The sequence below is a fragment of the Polistes dominula genome, unplaced genomic scaffold (genome assembly GCF_049000335.1).
Source record: "Polistes dominula isolate Pdom_NZ unplaced genomic scaffold, Pdom_raw_medaka contig_12, whole genome shotgun sequence".
Lineage (NCBI taxonomy): Eukaryota > Metazoa > Arthropoda > Insecta > Hymenoptera > Vespidae > Polistes > Polistes dominula.
Genome location: NW_028301116.1, coordinates 2,503,335 through 2,525,236, shown reverse-complemented (window position 1 = coordinate 2,525,236; position 21,902 = coordinate 2,503,335). Strand labels below are relative to the sequence as shown.

General features: G+C 31.6%; 1 protein-coding gene and 1 long non-coding RNA gene across 3 annotated transcripts; one reads left to right on the top strand and one right to left on the bottom strand.

Moving 5' to 3' along the window:
* Positions 1–213: 213 nt before the first annotated feature.
* Positions 214–17,993, top strand: LOC149031056 (uncharacterized). The gene is made up of 3 exons (XR_016178117.1): positions 214–737; positions 884–3,322; positions 15,225–17,993. It is a non-coding gene; the product is annotated as an uncharacterized LOC149031056 (long non-coding RNA).
* Positions 16,859–21,874, bottom strand: Mul1 (mitochondrial E3 ubiquitin protein ligase 1). Of its 2 annotated transcripts, XM_015324199.2 has the most exons (6): positions 21,733–21,874; positions 21,370–21,575; positions 21,058–21,242; positions 20,782–20,983; positions 20,367–20,707; positions 16,859–20,096 (listed from the first exon to the last, which is right to left on the bottom strand). In XM_015324199.2, the coding sequence occupies exons 1-5, from the start codon at positions 21,835–21,837 to the stop codon at positions 20,380–20,382; spliced, it is 1,026 nt and encodes a 341-aa protein (XP_015179685.2). In that variant the 5' UTR covers positions 21,838–21,874; the 3' UTR covers positions 16,859–20,096; positions 20,367–20,379. The 2 variants fall into 2 exon arrangements, with proteins under 2 accessions (XP_015179685.2, XP_089033143.1); XM_089177017.1 differs by lacking the exon at positions 16,859–20,096 and having other exon boundaries at positions 20,261–20,707.
* Positions 21,875–21,902: the final 28 nt, after the last annotated feature.

Sequence of the window (21,902 nt, the reverse complement as noted above, 5' to 3'; positions counted from 1 at the left end):
TTTTATACATCAACAATAATTTATATTAGAATGAATTTTAAGAGATGAATTTATTTAGAAATAATAATTAAAAAATTCAATATAAAAATGTATTTTTGTAAAAACAAATAATCAACAAGTTCATTCCGTTATTTCTTTTTTTAACGCTAGATAAACCAGAACAGACGTTTTGACTGCTCGGGCCATTTCAATTGAAAATTTCTACTTCATGTAACATTTGATTTCTGTAAATAATTAAACGTTTTGTTATTTAAAAATGTCTATAAATCCATTTATCCATTAAAATTATTATTGTTAAACATTTTTTGTTATTTTTTAAGAGTAAATAAAGACTGGAAGTCTCAAAAAGCATTTTTTTATACACTAGTCATTTTGACTAGTGTGATAGAAATAAGTATACTGAAAATAGTGGTATATCTAGTGTTAAATTTTATCTATTTCTTCATTAACTCCCTGATTTGACTTTTAAATATATTCAATCAGTATTCCATTTTCTTAAAGACATTCTGTGTACGATATAGTTTTGGTCTAAGTAACTTTTCAATATTCAGAGTCAATAAAGTAGTATCTTAGAATGTATTACTTTATGCTTTGCTACCTGCATTCTCTGACCTCGGTTGCACGTTTTTTTTCCAACATCTTTTTATCTATTTTTTGTATGCATGTATATAGTAAAGTAAACATTACCTGTATTATCTATTTTTTTCATATTTTACTATTTTTACATTCATTCGCAGGTAAGTAAAAAATGCTTCTATTGTTTTCCCAATTAATTTTTAAATAAATGAAAAACATGATTTTAATATTCGTATATGAAAATCATATTACTTTTGTAATGTGTATCTTTAGCTAATAATATTTGTTAATGCTATTTTTTTTGTAGTTTTGCATAATTTTGCAACATTTACTACGAAAATATAACATAGAATAAGTAAGAATAGAGAAAGGTAAATGTTCCTACTTCGTAACGCCATCTGGTGAGTAAATGATGATAATACTAATTCAAATTCGTTTACGATTTTTCCAATCTAAAGGATCGTATTCATGGACATGAAAATTATTTTTGAATTATCTTATTAAAAGATTTTATAAAATTAATTGAAACATTTGATTAAACGTTGTAAAATTATCTTTTTTTTTGTTTAATCCTTTTGACACGAACATTATCTTTTTTCTATTTATTAAAAAAAAGAAACATCTAGTATCAATTAAATGAATGTATAAGAAAATAATCATAAGTTTTGATTTATTGAATAGAATTAAATGAAACTTCTTGTATCAATAAATTAAATTATATATAATGAGTATTTTTTTTAACAATAGTCACGTTAATACTTATTTATAATTTACATCTTACGAGATTTCGTGAATATCGAATAATTACAAAACGTGTGTTAGTATCTAAAAATAAATAAAATGAAATAATTTCTCGGTGAAGAGCAATTTGCGCATTTTATCGTTCTGTGATCATCAATCGTCATACTAAAGATCTCTTGTGTGGAATTTCAAGCGGTGGCGCTAAAAAAAGGGTGGAAGGTTAGGATGGGGAGAGGGGATCGGACAAGAGGGGTGGTGTCGACAACACGTCTTGGTTTCGTGCACGACACGATCAATGCGAAATGAGTCTCTCGGTTCGCGTGGCTGACTGGTTGGCTGTCTGCCTTTTTGGTATCGCGATCCGAGAAATTTTTCTTCGTACGTGCGTGAGGCTTCGATGACATGGTTCGTACCGGAAATACGTTTTACGAGACGATTCGTTTTCCCTCCATCGACCGTTAAACCTTAATAGAGGGACAATTAACGGTAAAGCGAGGAGTTATTCCGATTAATTACTGCGTCGGTGATGCCGCTGCGTGGAGGACGCAGTCATCGTCCGATCTCGCCACCTGCACCATCGTCGGTTTCGTCCTCGTCGTTTACGCCCACTTTCTATCTCTCTCTTTCTCTCTTTCTTTCTGTATTTCATGATCGCGCCCTACTCGCGTTGCTGCGGTCGTCGCAAGAGAACGTTATCCCCCCTCGATGAACTTTACCAACTCCCTCCACGTTGCGAACAAGTCTAAGGAACGCGGTAACCCGTTGCTCTTCGGCACCAGGGCAACGCGAATAATATCCCCACTTAACCCGTTCTACCCACCACTATCAATCTTATCGGCTTATCGCTAACCCGATTGGCTATTCGTGACTGCAACGCGCGCAGCAACGGCGACTCAACCAGAATCTCCCCGGTAATTTCCACGCAGTTCAGTTCACATCGTTCCTTTTATCGGGTTGGTTCTGTTCGCGTGTGCATTTTCACATCCAACCTGTTCTTCTTCTTTTTTTTTTCAAATTCATATTATAAAATGTAACGAGATTGTTCGTTTAGATTACATCGTGTTTCATTTTCTTTTGCATTTTTTTTTCTATTAATATTAACGCGGTAGATGTAACTGTTGATTAATTTCTTTTTTTTTTTAGTTTTTTAATTTTCGAGAACAACCTTTTTTTTTGAAATACGTTTTAAAAAATTTGTCATGTTCTTCTACCATTTGGGAATCCGGTCGACCTCGTCCATATATTTCCATGACGGACCTTCTTGTCACGTAAGTGTTGTTACATCGAGAGAGGAAGAAAATCGACCTTCGTACTCATGCAACTTTTTCCCCCCCGTCCTTCGTCCCTCTCTCTCTCTCTCTGAACTTTTTTTTTCTCTTTTTCATTTTATCTTGTTTGCACGTATAGAACTCGCGCGCGTGCGTTCTCTCCCTCCTTTCTCTTCTCTAGCACCTTACCTCGGACGACCACCCCACCAACACCACCACCTCCACTATTACCACCACAACCATCCCACTACCACCCAGAATCACCATCTTCTACTTAACTTCTTTACTCCTTCTCCCTTCTCTTCTTCGTCTTACCACCCATTCTCTCTCCCCACCCTTCTTGTCTTTAACCCTTTCCCCTTCTACCTCGTCCTTTTTCTCCTCGATCATGTCCACGCTTCCGGCTGACAGTGCGGTTTTTGAGCCGTGCGAATTAGGGGTATGTTCCTTCTTTCTCTCCCGCAAGTTTCTCAGTGAACATCGCGAGCACTTGTCGGCCACACCAAATATGGTAGGAAGTCTCGAATTGTGTGTAACTATCTATGGAAAAGATTCTCCTTCTCATATTTAAACGCCCTTTTATATATATATCTTTTTAAATGGCTGTTCACGTTAATCGTTTTCGCGGATCATTTCCTATCTTGCCCCATACCCTGAGAATACTTTTGAAGATCATCGATCGAGAGATACTGCGGGTATGGTGATGTATTTTCATTTTAATTGGAAGCCAATTATGGGTAAGCAACAAAATAATATTATTTGTAATAATATACTTGTAATATCTAATATCTTATAATACATTAACGGTCTTTACCCTCCAAGCGCATCCGCTCAGTATCCGTTCAAACCGGATTTTACCGCCCCCTTCGTCCGGCGACTGGCAAATTCGTGCGTTCCTTATTTTAATAAAATGCAAGACATTCAACAAAAATTTCCTCGTTCCTGATAACGACTAAATATAATAATACCCCCTAATAGTTCGAATTGGAACATTATGTAACCCGCGCGATTTGAACATGGACGCCACGTGTCCGCCTCGCTTCTGAGAGCATTGTACTTCCGATAGTCGCTAAGCGACCAAGAAGGTAGGATGGGAATAAAAAGAAAAGGAAAAAGGAGATAGGATAGGGATGGGTATGAGTAAGGGTAAGGGTAAGGGTAAAGGATTGATGGAAAAAAAAGCTTTCCGGTTTTCTACCTTGACGCGTTTATTTATTAATTTTTTTTTGTATCTCTGCTCTCATTTTTACTTTTCTTTTTTTCTATAGCAACCCGTTCGCGCTTACTTTTTTTAAATTCTTTTTTTGCAATATCTACCAACGTAATGGCAGCTATCGGACGGGTTAACGTGAAGGGAACCAACACGAAACGACACAAGACGGGTATATGGGCGGGTGTCGTCGCTGCGGCGGACACGCCCATTGGTTCGTTTTGGTCGTTGCGACCGGCCATACGTTTCTCCGCGTGCTCGATCAAATTGAATTCCGTCTCTCTCTCTCTCTCTTATTTGCTGTTTTTCTTTTTCTATTTATCTCTGTCTCTCTTTTTCACTTGCATGCACGGTGGTGGTTTTCTGAGGTAGTAGCCTCGCTTTTCTCGTCACGCCATATTTGGCGCTCGCAAACGGTGTTCCGTTCTTATCCCTCTCTTTCTCCTTCGCACACTCCGTTTCTCGTTCCATGAGCCATTTCGCTCTCATGATACCTTATTCTCACAAGCAGAACGGTGGGCACACACGCGCGCGCCCGTTTGTTCGCTTGCTTGCTATTCGATGGTAGTCAAATTGGTTGGTAGCTATTATTGGACTTTGTACGCATCCTCCTCTTCTTCTTTACTGAACTGACGATGACGATGAATCCGAGGACGAGGACGAGGACGTCGACGACGACGACGATGCGGCGGCAGCGTGGCGCGAAGCGTGGCTCTTGCGCGTGAAAGTTCGTGTCGATGTGGCTTACCCGTTGGTGGCGGGAAAGAGAGGAAGGTCGTGGGACACCAAGGGAGAGCGGGAACCGGGCATTCGAAATTTATCGTGCGCGTTCGGCATGGTTCGTTGTCCCCCGTACTCCACCCCTCAAACGACATCACCCGATTGCAGACGATCAACGCTCTCCTCCTCGTCGTCGTCGTCATCGTCATCGTTCACTTGCGACCCGCAAAGCGCGCGCGGATGCGCGCCACGCCGTTGCATGGCGCCCGCATGCGTGCGTGCAATGCGTGCGTACGTTTGCGCGCGTTCATACGAACCATAGAAAAAAAGACCTGCGCGCGTAACGAGCGTAACTGCAAGAAATAAAAACCGAGAAAAATCGAACAAGGTTTAAAAGGTAGGATGGGTGGAAGATTGCTCGCGTGCCCAAGAAACCTCGGCATTTTCCAAAAGGATTGATGGTTCACTCGACATTTGCATAAATATATGTATATATACGTTATACAAGTATTATGTTTTATATATATATATATATATAGCGAGCAATAAATTAACAAGCCCCCGACATTGGAATGTGCGCAAACTAGCCTAGCTAGCTAGCTAACTTTTCGTTTTTCTCTTTTTCATGTCTATAATCTCTTGATGATCGCGAACGCGATGAGGATAGGTTTATTTTAAAATCCATTCAACCAAGTAAAGAATTACAACACGAAATGTTGAAAAAGAGGAGCCCTGCCTTATCTTATTCTGCGTTTCAGACATCCTCGGACGTATAGAAAGAGAGAGAAAGATAGAGAGAGAAGGCCATCGGATATATAGATGGGTAACACACACGGAACGTGTTCTCCTTCTCGACACATCAGGAAATAACTGGCGGTCGCATTGGTGGAAGGTTTGGGGCAGACGCAAGACGGGTTCCGCTCAATTTTCTTCTTTTGCGTCGTTGCTGTATCGATGCATGTCTTCTCTCTCTCTCTCTCTCTCTCTCTCTCTCTCTCTCTCTCTCTCTCTCTCTCTCTCTCTCTATCATGCCTTTGAACTTTGAACAAACGAACAAGAAAGGCTTCTTTACGTTTTGCTGCATCGGATATACAACATATATATACATGTATATATAGGTACATAGTAACATCTCTTTCGTTCGCTCGTTATCTCTCAATGAACTCTTGAAAAGTCATAGCTTGACGATGAATGTATATTTACGATTCGCATTTACCTATATGTTTCTCTTCTTCCCCTACCCCCACCTTTCTCTTCCTATCCAGTAAAATGTAAGAAAATTTTCCAAAGATACAAAGAGGTAGATTTATCTCTTTTTCGATAGGAGGAGGAGGAAACACAGCTGCAAGATATTTTTGTCGAATACTATATTAACAATAAGAACATGGTTGGTTACATGTAACCAATCCATACAATTTGATCGTTTCGTTAAAACACTAGATGCGCATTCCTCATCCTACGCAAGTTCTTTCGATCTATTTCACAACCTGCTTGTTGCTGGCGCTAAGAAAAGAATATTAAAACGTTTGCCACACGATGATTCAGGTTGTTTGTCTTGTTTGCTAGACCTTAACATACCTAGATACTGATTTTTTTTTCTTTGTAACAAAAAAACTTAATTTCATATTTCACTCTTGTATTTTGCATTGCAAATGTCTTCCCTTGCTTGCCAACCAAACCTCGCTGCATTTTATCAAAAAGTGTATTATTTTCTTCTTTGATAAATCCAAAAAATACAAAATAAAAATGAAGCACAATGGACGAAAGGATTTCAAGTAAATATAATATAATATATACCTTTTTGACTACCAACGAGAATCCGTTTTATTCTGAAGATACTCAAGAGAGATAGCATCCATTTAGTAAAACAGGGTTGTATAAAACAAAAAACGTTTCGTCCTTCGATTATTTTATTCCTAAAAACTTACTGTGACGACTTTATACTATCTTCATCGTTATTTATATTTATTTTTTCTTTAGTTTTTTTATTTTTCTATTTCTTATCTTTTATCTTTTATCTGTTTCATCGGCATAGCAACCAAATCAAGCATGTTGTGTATTAATTTTATCATTAATATTTGTATGTAGGAAACTATCGAAAATTAGTGAGGGTGGGAGGAGGGAAGAAGAAAAAAATAATTAAAAATTTATTTATTAAGTTAGCAACTAAGAGTCATTGCTGATTTTAACACTAGTCATTTTGACTGGTCAAATTCCAAATTTCAACTTCATGTAACATTTGATTTCTGTAAATAATTAAGCGTTTTGTTATTTAAAAATATCTATAAATCCATTTATCTATTAAAATTATTATTGTTCAACATTTTTTGTTATTTTTTTAAGAGTAAATAAAGACTGGAAGACTCTCAAAACTCTTTTTTTTTATACACCAGTCATTTTGACTAGTGTGGTAGAAATAAATATATTGAAAATGGTGGTATATTTAGTGTTAAAAAGCCACCTATCGACAAAATCCGATATCATTTACTTGCCAACCCTATAGTATGGCAAGTTATCTCTCTCTCTCTCTCTCTCTCTCTCTCTCTCTTTGAGAAACGGATGGAAGTTACGGGAGAACGTAATAAGTTTAGATTTAATTTTACTAAGGTCGCGGGAGCGTTCTATTGGACACGTTCGCAAGCAAGAACTGAATAACTATGCACGCAAGTTTATGCGTTAGAAGAGAATGACGTTATTAAAATATGGCGTGAAAATATATCGCAATAATATTTCATCTTCCTTATACTCAAGTTTGTCTTACGATGACGATGAAGATGAACATGAACTCTGTTCTAAAAACGTATTTAAATTCTTCGATTATAGAGTCATGGGATGAAGGGTAGAAGAGGAGGAAAACCGTTAACCCATTAACGAAGAAGAGTCTCTCTTATAAATCAGAGTTCGTTCGCAAAAAAAAAATAAAAACGAACGAGAGAGTCCCACTTCCGTGACTATAGACACTACACCACTACTACTTCAAATTTATATTGGGTTGGCAATTAAGTGATTGCGGATTGAATGAAAATTCCAAATTTTTGCTTAAAAAAATATAAACTTTGGTTTATAAGTATAAATTATAATGTCATGTTCATAAAATTTCTGATCTTTGCTATCAAAAAACTGAATGAGGTGTAAAACAAAATCCTCAATGACTTAGTTACCAACCCAATACTCTGTTTCGTATTTCGAGTAGAATAGGTGGAAGTAAAAATGTTAAAAGAAAGGGTGGGGGGTGTATAGAAAATATCTATTACAATAATATTTTTCATTCCCTTTTTTTTTAAGTTCGCGGGAACACAATGCAAGTGATTTTAAGTTAGTCATTGGTCGTGAGTTTAGGGTTCCTTTACAAGCAGCGAATTTTCGACGATTATTCGTCGTCGTTGTCGGGGACTTCAAACTTTTTTTGTCCTTTTTCCACGAATAAGAAGGAAGAAAAAAAGGGTGAGACGAAACAAAACGAAACGAAACGAAACGAAACGAGACGGGACGGGACGCGACGCGACGCGACACCGGGTGCCAGTACGAGTATCTTTTCCCGTGAAAGGAGGTCTGAGATACGCCGGCCATCTTTGGAGAGCAGATTAAGCCTCGTTATGGATATTAGTCTTTGCCGATTTGCATAAAGGCGGAGATGTTGATACGTAACGAGTATAATCGTATGATAACGAACGTGAAAAAGAATCGATGAAACCAACTTACTCGGGAAATGAACTTTTATTTTACTATATTTTATTTTACTAAACTTCTTTTTCTTCTACTTCTTTTTTATTTTTCTTTCTCACTCTTCTCTATTTATTTATATTTATTCATCCATTTCCATTTATAAGGACTGTTAAGTTTCAAAGATTAAAAAGAAATTGCAGATCCTGTATATAAAACGAGAGTGAGGAGTAGGGGAAATGAAAAGTAGTGGTGGTGGGGGATCGTTTTACTAGTATAATACAAAACGATCGAAGAATTCTTTTTCTATCTTGTTCTAACCTCATTGATTTCAACTCAGTTTCCTTCATCATTATTAGTAGTCGTATAAAACGATTTTCAACGTTCATTGGAGGATCTTTTCTCTTTCTCTCTCTCTCTCTCTTCCTCTCCTCCTCTTTCGTTTTCTTCTTCTTCTTTTTCCCCCTCTATTACGCTCAATAATTCATTCCAGTTTTCTTGTTGCTCTTTTAATTCGCACCGCTTCGTTCGATAATTAGGATCTCTTCTCGTTTAAATTTACGATCATCATCATCATCTCTCTCTATCTCTCTCTTTCTCTCTTTCTATGATAGAGAGAAATTGCGTCCCACCGATAATATTTTATAGGTAAAATCGTTTTGCTTGAACATTTTTCTTCTTCTTTTTTTCTTTTTTTTTCTTCGTATCCATGAGGAGGAGGTGGAGGAGTGAGGGGAGTTGGGAGGATACGCGTTTCTCTTCGAAGACGACGACGGTCATCGTCGTCGTTTCTCTGGAAACATTTTCTCAAACAAATTTTTCTACCAATATCGAAGAGAAGAAGAAGAAGAAGAACCTCGATGAGAGGAGAGTTCGCTTCGCAAAACCGGTTACGTTGAAACTTACAAGAGAAGAAGAAGAAGAAGAAGAAGAAGGACGTGCAAACTCATTTCGAGGACGGTTTCGAAGCTACGCGAAATAAAAAAAAATAAAAAAAGAGGTCGTGGGTCTGTCTCCTCGTTTCGATTCGAATTGAAATTTCGAAAAGTTCAATCTTTACTTTGAAAATACATTTTACGAGGTGAAGAAATATGTTCACAAAAAGAAGAAGAAGAAGAAGTACCATACTATACCATAACCATAAGTTTTACGGTTTTCTCAAAGTAAAAAAGGGTAGAAGTATCGACATTGTTATCGACAGAATTTTGGAAAAATAAAAATATAAGAAAAGGGGTTATAGGGTTATATAAATTAATTATATAATTTTAAATATTAATTATATAAATTTAGGGTTAGGGGTTAGCATTGACATTATTACCGACGGAGTTTTGAAAAAAAAAGATAAAATAAAAAAGGGGTTATAGGGTTATATAAAATAATTATATATATATTAATTATATAAATTTAGGATTAGGAGTTATATAAATAAGATAAAAAACTATCTATAACATCAATAATCGATTAACCATAAAACCAATTCAAAAGAAAATCAAACTTTTATGTATGTGGGGTTCTACCAATTCAACATTTTACTCTAAAACAGTCAAATTAGATCAATGTTGTAATCAATATTGCATGTTAACTATTTTAAAGTAAAATGAAACAAAAAACAATAGGGGGAAGTGGAATACATAGATAAATTTAAAATTGAATGATATCTATCTATCTCTTTTTATCTACTTCTTATCTTTCTCTCTATCTCTCTCTTTCTATCTTCTTCTTCTTCTTTTGATTTAGTTGCCTTCTTAGACTCACAGATACATTTCATCTAAAGAAGCTCCCGTGGTATGTGCCTTCTCGACAAAACGAATGACTCAATTAAGTGTTCCGGCCATTAAACATTTATAAATAAACATATGAACTGACGAAGACCTAGGAGAGAGAGAGAGCCTAAGCATCGTTATCGCCTAATTGCAACGCGTTAGTACTGCTTTTCACGTTAAGTAAACTCAGTCTTAACACACTCACACACATATTGCATTTACTAAGTAAAATTCTGTTCATCGGTTGAACAAACATTAATGAATACAAATTTCGATGGTTAGTAGTCACGCGAGAGTAACAGGATCTCGGAGATAAAAATAATAAGAGAAAATATAAATAAGAATAAGAATTAGGAGCCATTTTTCTGATTAACGTAGTAAAATTCTTGTATGAAAGATTTAAATATCAGCAGGAGAGGAGGAATGTTCACGAATTATCCTAAAACTCGTTAACCCTTCGACTGCCATGTTGAAATCATATTTGCCTAGGACGCCATGGTATTATTTTTATTATTCAAAGAATATAATTGCAAAATAATAATAAATTGATGTTAATAAAAAATTGTAATTATTCAGTAGGGCAATTTTTATTTCTTAGTATAAGAAATATAAGTATAATAGAATAATATTAAATATATATAATAAAATAATACTAAGTATTTATAAATAAAATAAAATAATACTAAGTAATATAATAAAATAATATAAGTATCTTCTATATATCGGTCTTATTCTAATACACTAACTTTCAATTTTCATTTAATTTTTTTACAATTCTTAAAATTTCATACACTTTAGTCTCCAATGACACCACTGTGGTATCTCAGAAGAAACCGTGACCAACATAGCAGTCAAAGTGTTAAATTCTTTCTATTCACGTTTACCTATAATTAGAATTATTTATTTTTTTATTCATTTATTTATTTTTCAACTTACCCGTTATAGCATTTGCTATTTCACTCTCAATATACTTGTTGAAGAAGAAGAAGTTGCATTGAGACTCGTTAGGAATGTGAAAAATTTCGCTAAGTTCTGTAACTATCATGAAGTATAAAAGAAAGGATTCCCTTCTCACACCTGTTTTATATTCCACACGGTTGACTTTCGACACACGTCTGCTTCGTTAAAAGGAAGAAATAAAGAAGAAGAAGAAGAAGAAGAAGAAGAAGAAGAAGAAGAAAAAAAGATTCATAACGTTATTTATCGACTGAAAATAAAAAAGATAAAAGATCAAGGGTAGGGGTAGGAGGTAGGAATGGGGGAAGAGAAAAAAAAGAACCCAAGAAAAGACGGCAAACGACCTTAGACTTGCAGGTACCTACTTACATACACACACACACACACATATATGTATATATACATACTACTTCTTAACCCTCTAGCAGATACGAAGATATTTTAGGATCTGCAGTTTACTGATCCCCAGCGTCAATAGCAACGATAATAACTCTACGTGTAAACGGAAGCCGCCGGTTGGTGGATAAAACTTGGAATTGTCAAGTCTGAATAAAGAAATAAAAATAGAAATAGAAAAAAGGGAAATAGGAGAATAGAAACATAGATATATATATATATGTTTCTATATGTTCTATAGAACAAAATAACTCTTTCTTTTTTTTATACAATAAATAAAACAACACACACACACACATGTTTTTAACCAAATAATATTTCAGTAGCACCACCATGACTTAAGTAGATGGTGAATCGAGTTTCTTCTTGAGAATTCATTTTATGTTTTTTTTTTTTTAATTAATGACTTGACTATCCACCAAAATCCGCTTAGGAAGGAAGGGTAGAGGAGGGGGAAGGTTTCACAGCTGGTCTTCTTTTAAATCGACGAACCCATTCCACCTTTAATTTTGTTGAATTCTTAACGGCCATAAAATTTTTCTATGGGAAACATTTTTGGAAGATCGTATTGTGTTGTGTTGTTGTTGTTAGTAGCATATAAATATCATTTGAAATCTTTTCTGAAATATTATTTCTCGGATTAGTCGGTTTATATTTTTGTTTTTATTTTTTTTTACTTTTCTTTCCTTTTCTTATTTTGGTAACGGGTTAGTTTTCGAACGGTTCACAAAACGGGGATTGATTTCATTTTATCGTTGAGTTCTTCAATATTATTTTGTATTTAATAAATAAAAGTTTCGTTTTCTTTTCTTTTTTTTATGTTTATACATAAATAATATTTTAATAGCATTGATAAATATCATTTATAATAAATGATATTCATTTTTGTTTATTTTGAAAAAATATTATTTTACACGGATTTAAAAAAAATGATCTCATAGATCGTTTTTCTTTACATGTATGACGTATGACTTTATGAATAATAATTATTTATGTCTTTTTTTTTATTGTTATTTTGTTGTTGTTATATAACCACAATGATATCAATACAGTAAAAATAAAATTAATCGAAATTGTTTTGTAAAAAGATTTCTTTTTTTTCATAAACTTACGCGTTATATGTATATATACATGGGGTAATATATTACATAATAATATATATATATATATATTATGTAAAATAATATAATATAATATAATAGTATATATTAAATAGTAAATATAATAATAAATAGTATACATATATTACATATATACTATTAAATTACTATATATATTTATATAGTAATATTATATATAGTAATATACATATAAATAGTATTATAATAGTATATATATATATATATATATATATATATATATATTATTACTATTATATATATATATAGTATATATATATATACTATTTGATTACGTTGCACATAAGTATACAAGTTAGAGTGTTACTACTTATGTTAAATAATAAAATGCGTATTCACGTTATGGAAAACATATTGCACTGTGTTTGCATATCTAATAACTATGAATCGTTAATGCATCTTAATATTCTTATACGATGACAATGAGGATTACAAGGTGAAGAAATAATACAAGTAGGATTTTCATTAAGCAGTCTGTTCGCATTTTTGTTGTTGTTGCTGTTGTGTTGTTGTTGGTTAGTTGAATAAGTAATATGTATTTGTTGTTTCTATATTAATGCAAGAGTGCGAGAAAGACAAAAAATGATTATGATAGAGTTTATATAAATATGCGTTTGTTCATAAATAATATACACTACTTGATTTGTCCTTCGTATTTCAAGTACCTTAAGTAACGATCTTAAGACAATAATTCAATAATAAATAATAAATATATATATTATACAGTAGGAATCATTTAAGTATGCAAATCACTTGAGATCATCACCTTTACTCTCTACCTTCACTCTCTCACCACTTCTACTTCCCTTTCCCCTTCTCCCTTTAATTTAAAATTAAAATACATTTATTCTTTTTTGTTTTTTTTTCTTTGTCACGCTTTCATTCTATATAGATACACGACGTTAGTAACGTGCAACGAAAATAAACCGAGTGGTAATGGTGAATCGGTAAAGGAAAAGGGTGGATGGAGGGGATGAATAATAACGATTGGTCGTACGACATTTGACACGTGTCGAATTTGAAAACAAAATGAAGTTATTATATATATATATATATATATATATATATATATATAAATATAATATTTTCTTATTATATATATATATATATATATATAAATATAATATTTTCTTATTATATATATATAATAACTTCTTTTTAAAATAATAAATATAAAATTTATAAAATAATAAATAATAATAAATAATAATAATAAGATAATAATTAATAATAATAATATAAATATTAATATTAATATTTCATATATATATATATATTTTTTTATTATATTATTTGATAAATTTGTGATATATATATATATAATAATATAATATATTAATATAATATATTATTTAAATATATTCTTTATATATATTATTATTATTTATATATTTTATTTATAAAATATAATTTTTATAAATAATAGAATGATAATATTTTAATTTATACAATATTAAAATGAGAATTGAAACGAAAGTTTTCTAAAGAAACGAAACTTAACCTAAAATTTTGAAAATCTTTTTTTCTATATCTTTTTGCTTGTCCTTCTCTCCAGGGATTATGACAAGGTCCTCTTGTCACTTACGTGATAGATATCTCTCGTTATAAAGGTACCAACCTAACCGTCGTTTTGCCATATTGAAAACATGATTCAACTTGATTCGACGTATATAAAAGGTATATACAACTAACAAGAACTCGTTATGTACAAACTTAACTCTAAGGTTATTTTTATGTTTTAGGTTTTTCTTTTCTTTTTTGCTATTTTTTTTTCTTGTTACAATATATTCCATAAAAAGTGAATCGTTGTAGTAAATTGACCATAGAAGGTAATAAAAGGACATAGAGCAAGTTTAGTTCATTTCTACAACGAACTTTTGTAGAATATTATCGACGCCATTTGTTAAAACATTTTGAGAACCATGAAGTTTTTTTATTATTATTATTATTTAAAAAAATCATTCAAAAAAAAATGGTTACAAGATATGCAGGGTGATGCTATAGTGGTGACCCCTTAAAAATTAGCAAATTTTTTTTTGTTTCCATTAGAATCTAACTTAACCTAACTTTTTTTTTAACTCTCACGCCATTCTTATCTACGATTAATGAAAAAAACAAAAAAACAAAAAACCACAGACGCGCGTGTCTTCTTGCTTATAATCTATTGCGTCCAACGATCTAAAGTACGAAGTCTTGAAAGTATTAAAAGCATCGGGTTATCGTTCTAGTCATGAACTTTGCAAAAGATAATCGGTATCGAGAGAAAGAGAGAGAGAGAGAGAGAGAGAGAAAACGAATGCTCGTATCTATCAACGCGAGTATAAAAATAATTCTATAGTATATATATATATATATATATGAAGTTATATACGCCATTATATTCAGATTGCTCACGACTGTTTTTCAACTCGTACCTTCGAAACTTTTAAAAACAAATTCTCTTCATACAATATCATTTATTTTTGTTTTTACATCCTTCTTTCTCTAATTTGTCTATCTACAATCCCTAACCCACATATTTATATTTATATTTATATTTATATTTATATTTATATTTATATTTATATATTTATATTTTTATATATTTTATTTTATATATTTTATTTTATATATATAATATATATAATATATATACTACGCCATTATATTACTCCATTATACTACGCCATTATACTACGCCAATATACTACGTCAATATCATTTCTTTTTATTTTTACATCCTTCTTTCTCTAATTTTTCTATCTACAATCCTTAACACACATATTTATATTTACATATTTTATTTTTACAGAAAATAAAAAGAACTGGATATGAAGAAATAAAACAAAACCGAGAGAACGAAAAAGAAATAAATGGCGACGATTCGTCGTTGATAAGGATAATAAAATAAAAAAAAAACGAAATTGGAAAACCTGATGGCAAAGAAAGTAAAGACGAGTATTTACGCAGGTGAATGAACGACGACGAGGACGGGTTGTGATCGAGCGAAATGTGTAAGGGCTAAGGCGAACCACGACGACTAAACCGGGTGGTGGTTGGTGTCCCCAGTGAATGTCCTTGGATAAAAGGTGTCATCGTACGGAGTATCTGTTCACATCTTACCGGGCAGCATTGGATTGCAGTTGAATTTTCTAATACTGTCAGGTAAAGATGTCGTCAGGATTCCGAAATCAACATATGCCACAACTACATAATCCTAAACTATTACTACTATTACAACTATGTTTATCAACTACGATACCAACACAAGGTGTACACAAGGATAAGAAGAAGGATAATAATGAGAGTCGAACGAGTAAATGTTCTTTTAAAAGAACTTTTTATCCATGGCGGATCTTATATGCTGTTAAGACATACGATGGATAATATTACATTTTATTACGACATAAGTTCGTAATTTTTTAAATAATTTTTTTTTAACACTAAGCCTATACCGATACCTATTTCTATCTTGAGTGGTCAAATGACCGCTTTTAACAAAATGTATGTATATATTGGGTTGGCAAGAAAGTAATTTCAACTTGCACCAATAGATAGATGTTTGTTTCGTTATTTTTTCTGTTAATATTAGAATTTTTTTCTTTTAAGATTTGGTAGTTGACACTTTTAGGTTTTCCGTGTAATTTTATTTACAACTGTTAATTTAGAAACAATTGAGTTTTATTTCACACTAGAAAACCGAAATTACTTTCTTGCCAACCCAATATATGTATCTTCATGCAGAATGAGATTTTAGCGGTTCAAATATTGAATATATTATATTTTCTTTTATTTAAAAAAATTAATGTAATTAATTGTATATTTCTCATGCGTTTTCAATGCATTTTTTTTTACAAAATTACATGTGAAATATGCAGCCATTTTACCACACATTGTTGCTGTAGGTTTAGTGTTAAGTAAGCGATCATAACTTTTTTTGTGTTATATATTTACATATATAAATATACAGATAAATATAAGTATATATGTAGAGATATGTATGGTAAATGGTAATACGATAATTCTTATCCGTACAACATATATATTGAACCACGGAAAGTTCTTTTCGTATATTTTCCAGGTAGAAATGATGATTGCTTTTAGGATCACATAAATTTTAGTATAATATTAATTGAATCTGCCAATAATTCGAATACATTTAAAAACCGTACATATAGAATAATAATTAAAAACAAAATTGTAATATTTGTTTATTCTGTCAAAAATTATTAACACATTCGCGACCGCTGACGTAAATTCACGTCTTTTCAAGTTCTATTCCTAGTTGCCGCTGACGTGATTCACGTTATTTTAAATTTTGAAAGTTTTATAAAAATAAATTTATATATTTATGTAAATTTTATAATATAAATATATGGTATTTTGCGCTTATGGACGGGAACCATGGCGAGATTTGGTATTTGCGGCAATGAACTTCCGAGTTCCTAATGCCAATTAATAATAATAATAATAATAATAATAATAATAATAATAATAATAATAATAATAATAATAATAATAATAAAATATATAATATTTAATTTTTAATATATAATATTAATTTAAATATATAATATTTAATATTTATATACTTAGTATATAATATTTATAATAATATATAATATTTAAATAATTATATTTTATTATATATTATTATATTTTATTATTTAAATATAAATTTAAATAATTCATTATTTTTGCCGATACTCAGTATTAAAAAAGGAAAAAATATGCCGGCAGCGAATGTGTTAACTGTGTTTTGAAAAATGAATGAAAATAAAAAAGAAAATAATTCGATTATATGATACAAATTAAAAATTATAATATATTATTCTTATTTTCTTTAATATTATATACTATTACTACTACTACTACCATACCTGATGGTTAAATAATTCATTTACAAACGGGGCAAGAAAATTATTGAAATTAAATTTATCAGCATTTAATTAGTTTTTATCCAATTAAAAATTTTATCGTCAATGATAATGCGGAAGATATGACATGATGTGCGGTGGATGAAAAAAAGGGAATGTAACGTTTAAATATGCATCATGTATATATATATGTATATATATATACCTGTAAGTAAGTTCTCCCCGCTTGAAGAAAGATGCGTTCGTGTAGATTCAAAAGTACCTTCTTACTTTTCATTTTTTTTTTCTTTTTAGAAAGAAACCTGTATATACTGAGGGGCCGTCTCCCTTCGACAAATGCGATCGCATCGACGATCTTCGAAAACGTCGCGACATCGAGAGGTGCATCGTAATGAGCTCCTCGCGCCTTTACCTGTTTACTTGTGTCTCTATGCATATATATACAGTATATGTGTATGTATTTGCTGTATATAACATTTTCTGCTCTCCCGTGACAACATAATCCCCGTCTCAAGTTAAACGTATCTGTGTATGGTGTATATGTGTGGTGATGATATGAGAGTACTGAAGAAAATGTTCAGAACGAGGAAAAGAAGATCCAAGCGGAAGTCCAACATATATATATAATCTTTTTCTCTCAATTTACCCTTCTCATTTATCATTTGTAATGTATTTATAAATAAAATTCTATTTTTATCTCTTTATATATATTTTTTCTTTTTCTCTCTATCTTTTTTGTATTTCTCTTGTAACATATAGTACCGGTTTACTGTAAATATTTTCCCTCAAGTTTTTATAGCAAAAAGTCTCCTTGAAAAAAAGGATTGAAAGTTTCTCTCTCTTTCTCTATCTCTCTTTGGAATTTCGTGAACCGACAACAGCGCGATACGCGTATTTTCGGTTGATCGTGGTGGCTCGCGTGATTCTTGTTGCAGTGGCGGGGGTTTTCAAGAAAGAAGAAAAGAGAAAGATAGAAGATGGCGGGCGGTAAAGTGAGGGGTCGGGGAGAATCAGCAGCTTCGAGAGAGGAAAAGAACGAGGACGATAAATAAGGTGGTCGCTGTCTGCAGGCGCGCCAAGCACTATGTGCGCACGTTCATACATATATATATATATATATATATATATATATATATATATATATATATATATATGTATACAATATATGTATTCATGTAGATACATCTCTAAAGGGGACACATATAAGTTTTAACATATGTACATTGCTATATACACACGTATACATTTGTATGAATGTATATAATATACATGTAAGATATACTAGGTACCTACAGCATGCTCGTTCGCTCGCTCACATGCTGAGGAAGAGAAAGAGAAAGAAAAGAAAGACAATCTTGCAAGCCGAACGAAACGTTTTCTGCACACAGAAAACCCAAGCAACAAGGCAGCAGCAGGAGGGTTCTACAATCCTGCTGTATAGTTGTGTTGCTTCGGTAGGAGGTAGAGAAACTCTGCAAAAGCTCTCTTCTCTTCTCTCTCCTACACAGAGTCATGTTGTATAGTAGTCTTCTTGCTTGTATGATGCCTCGAAGCTTGCCTTCGGAACGGCAAGGAACGAGTAGGCGCGTCAGGAATGTAACGCCTCAAAAACGATGCCACGATCGTCGTAAAGCATTGCGTGGGTCCGCCTTGCGACGTGAAAATGAATACGCCAGTTAGTATAGTAAAATTAAGAATGATCGAAAAATAGATGATGGAAATTGCGAAAGAAATTGCATGGCTACGTTTGATTCTATCTTTTTTTCTTTCTCTTTCTTTAGCGCGGGCTTTTTACATTGTTTTTCTTTTATATTCATTTGTTTCTTTTTCTTTCTTTCTTTTTAAGAAGACATTAAGAACCAGTTTAAACACTAGCAATAAATTGTAGAAATTGTTTGTCACTAATTGCTAATAATTTATTCTATTTCTCTTTATCAGTTTTGTTTTTTTATGTAATGTTTTTTGGGGAAGAAAAATATGAGAACGCGTAAAATGATATTTCGCACTATTTTGCAATTCATTTGTTGTACACTATGAAGAAGTTATGTTCGTACGTTAGCAAGGTGTATTTTATATTTATCTATCTGCTGTTATAAATTGGGTTATATCATTAAAATAGAGAAAAATGATATATATATATATACGGTAGCTAAATGATGAGTGTATGATAAGAGAGCGATAAAGGTAGAGGTAAATAGGTATGAGATATTTCGAAGTTAACTTCTGTATCAATGTTTGCTACACTTTTTATCATTATTTAAGTGTTATTTTTTTACTTTTTTCAGATATTTGAAATTATTTTTTGCGAACGTCTTTAACTTGTTTTTTTCTTTTTTATGTAATATGCAATAATATATTTACAGGTCTCTGTTTTGTGATGATTGTATTTTTATTTTCACTTCTTCAAAGAATAAATATTTTCATAATAAATAATATCAATTATTTATTCTTAATATTAATTGTTGTTTCATTTTATCACTTGACTTTTTATTATCACTTTTCACGTTATTGTTTTGAGACTTTTACTTTCTATACAAAAATTTTGTATATAAGATTTTAAATAAAAATAAGCTAACTAAATCAGTATTGTTATTCTTCTTTAAACAAAAAATTATATTACATTAAAATATTATTTAATTGTATTAAATCGAGTATTGCAGTAGCTAGCATTAGTTTTTTTTTGACTAGTAGCCAATATTTGGAATATCATAATAAAACTTGAGATTTACCATTTTGCAAGTTTAAACTCCATTAATATCAAAATCTTGCTCTTAATTAACATATCATAATTAGAGAGATGATAATACCTATTAAATATAAATACATACACTGTAATTACAATCTTTTGTTATACAAAAATATGATATTTAACTATATAATATTTCTTTTCTTCTAATGATTTTTTATATTTACATGAAAATTAGTCCAGTGAAATAAACTTAGATCTATATTCGTGTTTGTTATTTTAATCTTTCTTTTTTTTTAGTCATTTTCAATTTGTTTAAAAATATTTCAATGCAAATATTCATTATAATTCGTTTCATCGTGAATTTTAATTGAATTTCTACTGTACTTACATTAGAATTAGAATCAAACTATGTACGCGGCAGCTTTTTGGCCAATCTTTTCTCTACAAATAGGACATTGATCAACAATACCATTCGCACAATCTTCGCATAAACAGACATGCCCACATGGTAATAAAATTATTTCTCGAGGATTTGATCGGCAAACAACACACAATTGATCTTCTCTAAGATCCGAATCTCTTACGAATTGTCGTCTCTGTCTACGAGATTCTGCAAGACTTTCTCTCAATTGTTCAGCTGATCTTCTTTCTTGTCTAGTTTTCCAAAAACGTCGAGCTACCACACCACTAAGTAATATTATAATTGCACCAAATATGAAGCACAACCATCTAAAAGATAAATATTATTTCATTTATTATTACTTTAATTCATGTTTCATTAATAAATATAAAATGAAACTTACTTATACGTTCTTTTACGTTCATCTAGCCTTTTAAGTAAGGAAGTAATAGACATAGTTGTTAAGTAAAATGGAGAACCATCGGTTGGAGGTTGTAATATTAATGAATTTTGTTTATTTACTAATGAAATTTCTCCAATTCCTGTTATAACAACACCTTCACGAAGCATTTCTTCTGTACTTTGTAAACCACGTTGACGTACTCCTATAAGTAAGATTTAATTATTACCAAAATTTGTTAATACTTTAAATTAGATGAGTAAAAATAATAAAACTCACCCGTGAAAAAACCCCATAAATGATCAGAGAAAGAAGATACATTAGGTTCAAAATAATCTGAAATTACATCCATGTCTAAAATATCTGCTGATAATGGATCATGAACTTCTACTTTATACCGGCTATTTTGCAAGACAAATGGTATTGTATTGTATATCTTTTGCATTGTGCGTTCTTGGTTGGACCTATATAATAGATAATATAATTGTTATAGTTTCTTTGAGTAAAAAATAATACATATTAAAATAAAGTATCTTATACAATATTATTAATTGTTTTATATGATTACTCTCTAATTAAATAATACTATACCAAAAGCCTGCTGTAGTTCTGGCGACCACATGTTCCTTGATACTAAGTTTTTGTAAAACTCCAGTTATGTCTTTTCTGTTAATACTATGCAGTGGTTTGCCCAAAGACTTGACTGTACCCCTGACAGCAATGTATCCTATTCTGTTGTCAGGAGAATTACTTACAGCTTCTTCCAAAGATGAACCTACTTCATAGAAATCTGCTTTCTATAACAAATTATTTTAAGTAAGTTTATATCAAATTAAATTATGTTTATAGAAATAGATTTTGCAACAAAGAACTATATAGATGACTTTGACATAATAATGAATGTAATTTCAAATGTAAAAGATTAAAATGTATTTTAATGTAAATAATAATTACCTTTACAGCAGTAATAGCATTTTTGCAATACAAATACTGTTTCAAACAAATACCAAAAATGATACTATCAATACCGAGTGTTATTAGTTCACCCACATACTCCATGGTTAGGTTAGATTTTTAAAACTCAACATCAAATCTTGATCCATGTATAAATTATTTCCATTCTT

What these genes read in the sequence shown, in the direction of transcription:
- Mul1 (XM_015324199.2), bottom strand. Translation starts at nt 21,837, where the DNA reads ATGGAGTATGTGGGTGAACTAATAACACTCGGTATTGATAGTATCATT. An exon ending in ATGCTATTACTGCTGTAAAG is followed by an intron (nt 21,576 to 21,732) that starts GTAATTATTATT and finishes AATTTGTTATAG; the next exon opens with AAAGCAGATTTCTATGAAGT. An exon ending in AGAACTACAGCAGGCTTTTG is followed by an intron (nt 21,243 to 21,369) that starts GTATAGTATTAT and finishes TCTATTATATAG; the next exon opens with GTCCAACCAAGAACGCACAA.